Genomic DNA, 11,168 nt, shown 5'->3' with positions numbered 1-11,168 from the left:
CATTCAACCGACTACACATTTACTGTGTGCCAGGTGCCGTGGTAGGCAATGGGGACACACCTGTGGACATAAAGACAGAGATCCCCACCATCGTGGAGAGAATATTCCAGTGGGGGATACGGACAGTAGACAAGAGAAATAGGAGAAAGAAACCGTATGTGAGATGCGAATAAATAGAAAAAACAAAAGCAAGAAAAGACAACAGGAAATACGTGTAGGAAGGGGTATGACGTTTCATACTGGGTGATCAGTGAAGGCAACTCTGAGAAGGTGACGGGGTTGAGGATGGGAGCATTCCCACTCAACGTGAACAAGATGAGCAAGTGCAAAGGCCCGGAGGTAGGAAAGTGCCTGGTGGGCCTGGAAAGTGGCAAAGTGGGTGGAGTGGAGAGAAGGTGGGTCAGCCTGGGGTGGTTGTGGGCGTCAGCCTCGAGTGCTGTGATGCGAAATTTGGGCTTATTGTTGGAGGGAAATGGAAGGCTTGGGAGGGCTCTGAGCAGGAGGTGATGTGACTTTGTTAAAATGAGGAAAGTCAGAGGGAGACAGAGACAGGGACAGAAAATCAGAAACAGATTCAAACTGAGGCAGACAAAGAGCGAGCTGGGCAGAGACCAAGAAGTGGGAAAACAGACACATTGAGAAACAGAGATTCAGAGGGGACAATATAGACACAGACAGAGAGGGCACAGAGCAGGTCTGACAGCTGGTGATGTGAGTCACTTCCTCTCTGTGGCCCTCAGATTCCCCGCCTAGGACTTCCTAATGAAGTCCTTCCTTTCCTGAGCTTTGTGGAGACAAGGAGATGGTCAGAGACAGAGGTGCACATCCGAAATCCAGAAGTGACCATCACCTTGTCTTCCTCGACCTGAGTCACTTGTACTGGTCCCTTGTGCTCTGCTTGAGAGGCGGAAGTGCAAGGACCAATTCCACCTCATTCCCCTAAACTCTGCTAGGCATCGTCTGTATCCCCAGGCAAGCAGGCTAAACCCCAGCCATCACAGAGTTGCTCACACCCTCCTTCTCCCCCTCCCCGTCATCCATCTCACCAGTTATATATACCCAACGTTCTCCAGTCCCCTCTTAGTTCAGCCCGCTTCCCAGTTACGCTTCAGGCTAAGCACCGCCCAGCTACCCAGACCCAACGCCGCTAACCTGATAAGCCGCACCCCTCCCAGGACCTGTCCCACTCACCTGCGCTCATCTCGCCCCGCCAGCAGGAGAGCGCGCCGAAGCGCACGGTGTGGAAGAACACCGACTTCGCCGGCTGCCCGGGGCTCACGCCGATGCACACGGCGGGCAGCTCGGAGCCTGGCCCGGTCAGCAGTGAGAACACGGGCAGAGGCGTGTGTAGCGGGAAGAGCACCTGCTGCGGGCCGCACGGGAAGGGGCGGACTCAGAGGAGGTTTGAGGCGGGGCCTGGGAGGGGCGGGGCCTTGGAAGAGAGTCGGCCTGGGGCTCCCGAAGGAGTTCCGGAGCCCTCAGTCTTGGGAGGTGCCATGTAGAAACTTGAGGGGCTGAGGCCTCAGAGGGCATAGAAGTTGACGGGTGTGGTCTCAGAGTGGGCGTGGCTTCCACTAGGGGGCGTGCCGCCTTGGGGACAGAAAGGCCGGGCCCCCAGGGGGCGTGGCCTCCAAGGCAGCAAAGTCTTAGAGGCTCCAAGAACCTGAATAGCGTCTCCTAAGAGACCTGGCGGGGCACAGGGCCTGAAGAAGAATTAGGCCCGGGGCGAAGGGCGGGGCTTAAAGAACCGGAGGGCCTCAGAAGGAGGAGCCTTCAGGTGAGCGGGCTCTCCGGGTGATTGGGAAGAGACCTCGGGTGGAAGCCCGACTTCAAAGAGCTCTCAGCAGAAGAGTGGAAGGCCCCCGCCACAGAACCTGACAAAGTCCCCAGTGCTTACAGGCCCCCTACCCGGAGAAGCAGGAACTTGTTCATGGGCTGCTGCCACTGAAGCAGGACCACGGATGTCTCCAATGCCCCACACAGGAACGGGCCCCCGGAGCTAGCGCCCTCCGCTGTGGAGGTGGGGAAGGATGGGTTAGGGTCAATCCTGTCTCCCCTGCCCCGCGCCCCCAAAGGCCACACATCTTTCCCCGGGCTCTGGACACCCTGCCTTAAATCGCAACCCTCTTCAGTGGCTAGAGTCCAAGTCATGCCCCTGGCCCCGCTCCCCTCTGCATATCCACGAGATTCTCTCTCCCCCACACAGCACGCCCGGCAACCTTTGGTATCCCGGAACTTAGTGGAGACCATGTTCTTCCTGCAGAACCAGGTAGGCGTGAGTGGGGGTGGGGGTGGGGGTGGGGGTGGGGGTGCGGGGTAGGAATCAGATATTAGAGGGGTCTGTGGTTCCACTGGGGTCTCGTACCTTGCTAGGAGCCGGTGGGGACTGATGTGAGCAATGGGGCTTCCTGCTCTGGCCTCTTTCCATTCCAGCAGGCCCAGGATGCTATGAGAATACAGGTGGGGGGTCTTTCCTGCAGGGTGTGTGTATTTAGGGGAAGCAGGAAGTTATAGGGCACTGTACACTCCCAGCTTTCCCCATCCCTTCCCTGGGCCCCATCCCTTTGAAATGCCCAAGCCTTTAAATCTCAAGCACCTGTATTTCTTGGCTTCTCACTTAACATATTTTAAATGCCCACGGGAGGCCAGGCAGTGTGCTTGGCTCTGGTGAACAATGGTGCCTAAAATAAGTACGTTTCTAACCCTAGTGGTGCCTGTAGTCACATGAGAATCTATGGACACTTAACCAGTCAGTTAAAGTTACACATATTACAAAACTTTAAGAAGAAACATACCTAGAGATTCTGTAAAAGTTTCTCATCCCTGATGTGATATTAATGAGCTCACAAATCCTATCTGGCTTGGTGTTCCCTCACAAATGAGAAATTATTTTACACAAAGCTTTTGTAAAACAATGACACAAAATTTTAACCTTCAGCTCGCTCACTCTAGTTTAGTAAAATATGGGATAAGGAATGTCATATGACCATCAAAGAAATGTAAAGACTAACTCATTGTAGGAATACCTCAAAACTGACTTGAGAGGTGGCAGTATTGTGAGCCCCATTTTACAGATGGGGAAACAGAGGCTTGGGAAGCCAAAGTCTCTTGCCCCAAGTCCTTAATTTAAAACGTGGCTAGGATTTGAATTGTGGGCTCTTTGGAAGGGGATCCTAAGTGTTTTTTCCAGCTGTGCCCAGCTAGCTCCCATCCCGTGACACTTGACTCCTTAAGTTGTGAACCCCCCACTCCAACACATCCCAACCAACCCACAGCCAGACCTGAGAGAGACATGAGGACATTGTTGATGGAGTACACCCGGGTAGTCCGGCTAGAAAGAGCTGCAGAGCATGGAGGAGACAGCTCCTGTAAGACCCCAGCACCTCCCAATTCCAGCCTCCCACCCTTGGCTCACCCGCGGTGCTGCCTGGCCCTCACCATCTCCAGCGTGGCCCCCTGATCATTTCGGTTCAGAATGAAAATGCCTTCCTCAGCTCCCAGGAGTAAGTGCTGGTCTTGGGGAACAGATATGAAGATGCTGGGACCTGCCTCATCATCGAGGACCTCCCAGGACCCCTCATCTGACCCCAAACACGGGTACTCTGTTCCCAGCCCTGACCCTCAATTCTCTACTTGCCTCCAACACTGACATTTCCAGTCCCTGTTTTCCCAAATCTGAACTCAAATCCTGACCTGTTCCCTGGAGCCTGTCACATTCTCCCCAGACTCTGACCTCCCACGTTCTGCTGGTTCTGCCATCTCTGACCCACAAATCCTTACCCTCTGTCTCCTCAATTCTGACCTCAACACTAAACATGCCTCCCGTAATAGCCCTCTAAATTCTATCCCCCCTTCTCACCAGTCTGGTCCCTAAATTATACTCCTATCTCAACACTGATCCTCAAATTCAGATGCCCTGATGGATAGCTTTTTCTGTCCAGTGTGACAGAAAGTCAATTCTAATACTGTTTCCTTAACATTTACCCTTCACTGACCTTGTCTCCACATCTTTGATCCCCAAATACTTTCCCTTTCGGCTACATTCTAATCCCTAAGTCTCCCGACCCCAATATGCTGATCTTAGCCTCTCTACCACTAACCTCCAACTGAGGTAAATGGGGTCCATCTGTCCCTAGGCTTGTACCCCGAACGCTGGCCTTTCTGCCTTATCTGACACTCCTGGCCTCCAAACTCTAATTTTTCTGATTTTCACTCTCAAACTCATATTCACTCTACCCATCTTTGATCCTTAAACCCCAACTGTAACCCCTAGCTCTGCCCCCGCCACTGCTCCTCAACTCCCCCCCCCATTAAGACCCTCCCCTTGTCCCTGCATCTCCACCTCCATTAAGGACCCTCCCCATCCCCATCACATTCTCTGAGAATCTCCTGAATGCTCACCTTTGTTGGAGGGGTGTTTCGAGGCTGCCGTGCTGTGGATCCAGAGAGGGCAGCCATTGAACAACTTTAGGAGAAGGGCACATCCCTGGGTTGGCCATAGGGGCAGGGCAGCTGCCCATCCAGCAGAAGAGAGGAGGGGACAGGAAGTTGCCGTGGTTAAGACTCTGGAGTGCCAAGGTTCAAATCCTGCCTCTGCCTCCTCAAAGGTTTATGACCTTCGAAATCTACTTACCCCGCTGTGCCTCAGTTTCCCCCATTTTTAAATGGGGGACAATATCTATCTCTGTGCTATCTATCTCCATCTGTGAAGGCATATATCATGTAATGACATGAGGTCAGTGTCTGGCACAGAGGAGTTGCTCAACAAATGTCACCTGTCATCATTATTAGTCTTCGGCCCCGCAACCCCAACCAGGCATCCCCAGCCCCGATCAGCGGTGTGAGTCCTCAGCACAGCTGGCCTCACCTTTCTCTTCATCTATTCCTCCTTGGAGGGCAAAAGCGGGAGCTGGTCATGTTCCCGAGGGCTGGGTTCCACAGTGAAGATTCTGAGTTTGGGTGGGGAAAATCAGCTCCCAAAGCACCCCCCCCGACCTGCCCTACCCCCACCTATGCCCACCTCCATCCCCAGACTGCCTTGTTACCTGAGTGAGCGGTTACGTGGCGGTTTCGGGTGGGTGGGGGAGGCACAATGTGGGTGGTGCCAGGGGGAGGCACACTGGCACAGCGGACCAATACCACTGGGCTCAGCTGCCCCTCATCCGCAGTCCCCCCAGGACCCTCGTCCGATGGAGAACGGATCTTGGTTTTTGGAAACAGAGAGGGAGGGTGGGGAAATACATGAGATGATCTCTGAGAGAGGGCACCCTGCAGTCTGCCTCTGCCAGATCTGATGCTGCATCTTGGGTCTGACCCTCCCCACAATATCCGACCACCACTGCAGCCTTCCCCTCGAACCGCCCCCCGAACAACATCAACATACCCCGGCAACCAGAGGGTGAATGCTGGGTACAGCAGGACTTTCCGAGGACCAGCTACTGATGAGTGTTCATCAGGCTAAATATTTTGAGTCCCACCCCTAGGTTCAGGGATGCCCCTTCCACATCCCAGTGGGATCATCATCCTGGTCGTCCCAGACTTCAAGGGAACTAGTGTCCTAGACTCCAGCCCTGGAGAGCTTGGTATCCCACCATCTGTGGACCCTGGCCTCCTGGCCCCCAGCCCACCAGCTTTTGCCCAGAACCTTACCTTGGGGAGTAGAGGAGGAGGTATGTCTTCTGCGAGGGAGGGGCTGAAACACACAGATGGGTTAAGTGGGCGAGGAGGGTGTTGGGAGCAAGGACTCGGGTGGGTTAGGGCTGGAAGTCAGCTCAGGAGGACCAGGATGTGACTCTGTCTGGGCTGGAGCTGAGGGTTAAAGGACTAATAACCATGACGATCTTAGTAACAGAAACACTTGGGTATCAGTGTTGACAGTGCATTAGGTCTCTGCATTATCACAGCCACCTAGTAACACAGGTCCTATGAGCTCCTGGGGGTCGGGTTCTCACTTGTTGCCGGGCACGCCGCATGGGAGCCTATTACAGATGAGATGTGTGGAATGGATCTCCCCCAGGCCTGGGTCTGAGGGAGATGGGGGCCTGGGTTGACTCCTGGGGTTGAGGTTGAGTTCTGGGAATGAGGGTCTGGAAGGGGCATAATTCCCAGGGGCTGAGGATCAGTGTGAGTTTGGGTGAGAAATGAAGAAAAATGAGGGCCAGTGGTTGAGGTTTATGGCTGCAGTTGAGGTCTGGGGGTTGGAGCAACATCTAGGAGGAGCTGGGGACTAGGATGTGGCAGGGGCTCCAGGGTTGAGTTGTGGTGAGGTTAGGGGTCAAGGGTTGGTGGGGAGGAACGTGGTGGCTGGTCTCTACCAAGAGAGATGTTGGGATTTCTTCCCTGCTGGTGATTGTTTCCGCAAGCAGTATGAGGACCAGCTTAGCTGAGACACCCACAGCTGGCCCTTCTCTCCCACTTCAAATGCCTTATGCTTAGAGCAAGCCCCTTAGTCCCCAAATCCTCCTCCCAAGGCCGCTGGTGGAGAGGTGACCATGTGCTGTAGAAATAATATCTGTGCTGCATCCCTGAAGTTGTACTGGATCGTTGAATTTGTGGGGGGGTCAGTAGGCATCCAGGAATTCGGCCCTCCTCCCCTCACCACAGAAAACCAAGATGACAGCAGAGGCTAAAATCACGTTTATTGGGAGACACAGGCATGTCATGACCACTATATTGTGTCCACTGGGGAGGGGATGGGGTGCAGAGACTGATTCCTAGCATCCACTCCGAACCCCAGGGACTCATTTCTGGATATAGAGGTTGCTGGGGACAGTAGATCATCTGCTGGGCGTGTCTCCACTACCACAGGCCTGGGGAAGGAAGAGAAAAATCTGTTTACTCATTCATTTGTTCATTCATTCATTCATTCATTCATTCATTCTTACATACATTCACAAAGAGTCTACAGAGGGTGTGCCAGCACAATGCTCGGCTTCAGCAGTGCGAGACCAGGCAGGGCTCCTACTGTCGAGGAGCTCAGTCTGGAGCTGCAGCCCGACATGAATCAGTGAATGACGTGAGTGCTGTGTACTAGGATGTGGCAGGGGCTCCAGGGTTGAGTTGGGGTGAGGTTAGGGGTGAAGGGTTGGTGGGGAGGAGAGTGGGGGCTGGTGTGGGAGGGTCAGGGTTAGGGTGAAGGTAGGTGTGGGTACTGAGTGTCCAGCCAGGGGTCACGGCTGAGTGGTGGAAGGAAAGCAGGGGCTGAGGTTGGGGTCATGGATGGTGGGGCTGGGTGGGGTCTGAGGCGCTCTCTCACATGTCCACGTTACCGTAGTCATTTTCGGACTCTGACAGGTTTCCTGAGGAGGGACAGGCATGAGCCTCGGGCAGTCCCCATACCTATCCCAGCCCCCCTCCCACGCTGAGGGTCCCTGACCTAGGACTGCTGCTCTTGAAGCCTCCAGGTGGTTGTAAGCGAGCCTGTGGGATAGGAAAGAGTCAGCAGTGGCCCAGGGGGAGGGGAGGGCGGCGGGGCAGTAGGGAGGCGTCTCACCGTGTCAGCTGTGGGTCTGGACTACATGCCTCGAGGCTTCCTGAACTCCATGTGCCGCCATGGGGGTTGGGGTGGGGTGGTATGCAGGTGACACACAGTGCGCTGGGGACATGGATTCGGGAATAGGAAGAATAGAACTGGGGTGGGGGAGTGGTCTGCAGCCAGGATCTTAGGACTGGAGTTGTCCCTTCAGAGGAGGGATCCTGGTTTACAGGGGTCTCATTTTGGGGTCAAGATTTGTGATCAGGGAGATGGGGGCTCAACATGGTTATAGAGTGTTTGTTTTTAGATTCCACTTGGGTATCTGGGATCAGAACAAAGTTTCTGAGGTCTCTGGGAGTCCTGGTGGTTATAGGAAATCTTATGGGGTCCGTGTGCAGAGCGGAGTGGTAGGGGTCTCTAGAATCATTTTGTAGATGAGGTTCTCTGGGGCCTCTTGTGGGATCAGATGGTAATGGGGGGCCTCTGAGGGTATGTTTAGAAGCGAGGAGGGTCTCTGGGGTCTCTGGCAATCTGATGAGGGGGTTACAAGTGTCTCCAAAGCTTAAGGATTCTCTACTGACGACAGCAGTCCGCATCTGGGATCCCCACAGAGCTGGATCGATGGGTGGATCGGATCCGCCGAGGGATGGCGGGGGGTAGCTGGGCAGAGCGGCAGCCACATCAGGCCCACCGGCCTCCAGCAGCCCAGTCTGGAGCCCTCGGCTCTCCCGTAACCTCTGTGCCCCCAGCTCTGTGCCAAGCCCCCCATGCTCCCTGGCTTTTCTCCTTCTCAGAGAGGCAACAAGGGGACACCCCAGGCAGGGGAGCAGCCTGAGCAAAGGTGGGGACCGTCCAGTGCTTTTGTCATCCAAGCAAGGCCCACTCACCTCAGGCTCCTCATCTTCAATCTCGCCAACAGCTGCCCCCTTCCCTGGGTTCCTCAGTTTGTCAAGAAGCTCTAGGATCAGGCCTCTGTTTAGCCCGGGCTGGGACACCAGTTGATGCTGGGGGTGGGAGGAGGAGGCGGTCAGCAGACAGAGGGCTGGGCTGCAGGGAGAGGGCTGGCACAGGGGCTTGAGAAACCATCTAAGGGAATCTGGCGGTGGAGGTGCCAATAGAGGAAGAAGGCGGGGAAGTCTGGGCAGCTGCCACCTGGGGGATTCTCAGGTGTCTGAAGGGATCAGACGAATTTAGAGAAGTTGGAGAATTCCAGAGTTGTCTCGGGGGTCCCCTGGAATTCCAGAGAAACCCCAGGAATGGGTCCTGAAGCCGTTGGCAACTTGTGAGATTTTAGAACTCAGCATATCTTGGGGGAAAGGTCTGGGGTACAATTTGGAGGGTCTTGGAAGGCGGAGCCCTGGGGATTTCAGAGGGAGCAGGGACTTTGAAAGGGCCATAGGCGTTCTGTGGAATAAAATCATCAGTGTTCTAGGGAGCTGAGGGAGGCCCTGGTGGGATCTCACAGGGGGTGAGTTTGGGAAGGCTGCTCAGGGAGGGGAGGTTTACACTGAGCATCTTGGTGGTGCCAGGTCGTTTCTTGGCGCTCTTGTTGAGGGCGACTTTGACGAAGATGTGGAAGGCAGCCGACCTTGGGAAGAAAAAGGCAAGTACTGGGGGAGGGTACAGTTCAAGTGTTAGAGCGCATGCTTAGCATGCAGGAGGCCCTAGGTTCAACCCCCTCCTCTAAAAGTAAATAAATAAATAAATAAATAAATAAATAAATAAATAAATAAATAAATAACCCCCCCAAAAGGCAAGTTCTGGGATGAGGGGACCAGAGACCCTCCCATCAGACCATCAGCCCTGACTCTGCCCTCTGTCCCCCGCCTTCCCATGACTGTCTCCTAACATTTGCCTTTTTCCTTTAGCCGAGGAGGCTGATAGCCACTCTTGGTCATGAGGAAGAGAACTCTAGAAAGCAAGGACAGAACATGGGATTCAGACTTCCCAGTGGAGGTCAGATCTCATGATGTGAGGGACCCCAGATGGCACTGAGGTCAGCAGAGAGCAGTGAGGGACAGGAGGAGAATGAGGGGTAGATTTTACGATGCATAGGACGCCACTTCCAGGGGATGCTGCTCATCATGTTACAGAGTTCCAGAATTCTCAGGGGAGCCTCAAGGCAGGACTTCCTGCATTGGGGGCTCCTGGTGTGGACTGGAGAAAATGCTTTCTGGGTTGAGGTTCTCGGGTTGGGCTCGAAGGGAGAGGGATCACCTGTAGGGGGGTCTTGATGTGGGGAAGCAGGCGGGGGGTGGTGTTCAGGGTCAGAGTCGAGTGGGATCTCTGGGACCAGGTGGACCTGACACACCTGCCTACCTGAGAGTGTGAACGTCAAAGAGGGTTGGCTGTAGCTCGGCTAATTCAATGGCTGTGATGCCCAGTGACCAGATATCACACAGCTCGTTGTATCCCCCCTTCAGGGCCACGGCCGCCACTTCCGCAGCCATCCTAGAAGCAGAGACCCTCAGAGAGCCAGGGGTGACATGATGAAGGGGAGGGGAGACCCCTAGGTAGGGGGTGGGGGGACTGGAGAGAGACAGGGAGCGAGCCGGAGAATGGGACACAGAGAGACTTGGATGCAGACACATAAAGAGGCAGAGAGACAGAAATAAAGACGGAGAGAGGTAAAGACAGAGAGTCAGAGATAGACTAGAAAACAGAGACAGAGAGAGGCAAAGAGACATGGAGAGCCACAGACTGAAACAGACAGAAAAGACAGCCATGGGCAAATATGGAGAGACAGAAATCAGGATCAAAATCAACAGAAACACTGAGAAAAACACGTGGAGGGGAGACATGCACAGGAAGACCTAGGGAAATGGAAAACTCAAGGGAGAGCCACAGAGTACACAGATCGCTCAACAGAGAAAGGCAGAGGCAGGGCAAAAGCCAGGATGGAGATTCCCAGAGATCCATGGTAGGGAAATCTACTGCCCACCACCACCAAGCCCGCACCACCCCTGGCTGCCAGCCAGGCACCCCTTGCCAGTAGGGTGTCCCAATGAATCAGAGGCATCGAGCCAGTGTGTCCCCGATCTGGGCCGATATACCAAAGTCAGCTGGAGGCAGAGGGAGAGACATACTGACCTAGGGTCCCTGTCCTCTCTGGCTCCCAGCCAGTCCCCCTCCCCACCCCCACCAGCCACACTCACCCAGTCTGACCTCCCCAGGGTCCTTGATGGGGATGTTGGCTCCCTGGGGAAGAGAGGGGGGATCAGAGGCTGTCAGAGACACCCCTCCCTACTGCCAGCCCAACTCTGCCTCTGCTCCCTGGTCACACACCGCCTGAGACCTCCAAATACCACTACCATCTCCCAGAGGCCCCCACCCACCAAGGCTACTTTTCTGCCCCCAGATCACCTTGATGTCCCGGTGTATCTTCTTCTGTGAGTGTAGATAGGCCAGTCCCTGGGGAGGAGGGTGGAGAGGGGGGCTGTGAGTGTTCTGGGGGTGTGAGCAGGGCCCTGCACCCACCCAAACCCACCAAGCATCGCCTCACCTGGAGCACTTCCCTGCAGACATAGCTGATCTGGAGCTCTGACAGGGGGCCTGTGACTGCAAAGGTCACCCCGGCATGGTGTCAGATGGGGACCAGGAAACCTGGCCCCAGGAGCCCCTGGCTGCCACCCACACCAGGTACCACATGGGGAGGGGGGTAACATGAGGGGACAAGGAATGGTCAGCAAAAGAG

At 54.9% G+C, this 11,168-nt stretch overlaps 1 protein-coding gene across 1 annotated transcript; it reads right to left on the bottom strand.

The window, feature by feature from the left end:
• Window positions 1-11: 11 nt before the first annotated feature.
• LOC135320866 (mitogen-activated protein kinase kinase kinase kinase 1-like) lies at window positions 12-11,139 on the bottom strand. The gene is given in 26 exon segments (XM_064483994.1): window positions 12-60; window positions 825-894; window positions 1,192-1,366; window positions 1,909-2,012; window positions 2,184-2,257; window positions 2,366-2,474; window positions 3,282-3,363; window positions 3,439-3,515; window positions 4,402-4,486; window positions 4,868-4,929; window positions 4,932-4,949; window positions 5,046-5,202; window positions 5,638-5,692; window positions 7,256-7,284; window positions 7,360-7,419; window positions 7,493-7,551; window positions 8,056-8,134; window positions 8,362-8,478; window positions 8,981-9,063; window positions 9,324-9,385; window positions 9,794-9,925; window positions 10,464-10,536; window positions 10,630-10,672; window positions 10,838-10,885; window positions 10,977-11,032; window positions 11,118-11,139. Coding segments are annotated over 26 exon segments (1,980 nt in total).
• Window positions 11,140-11,168: the final 29 nt, after the last annotated feature.

This window comes from Camelus dromedarius, unplaced genomic scaffold (assembly GCF_036321535.1).
Source record: "Camelus dromedarius isolate mCamDro1 unplaced genomic scaffold, mCamDro1.pat HAP1_SCAFFOLD_167, whole genome shotgun sequence".
In the NCBI taxonomy this organism is placed as follows: domain Eukaryota; kingdom Metazoa; phylum Chordata; class Mammalia; order Artiodactyla; family Camelidae; genus Camelus; species Camelus dromedarius.
This window is presented reverse-complemented; position numbering and strand designations above follow the sequence as displayed.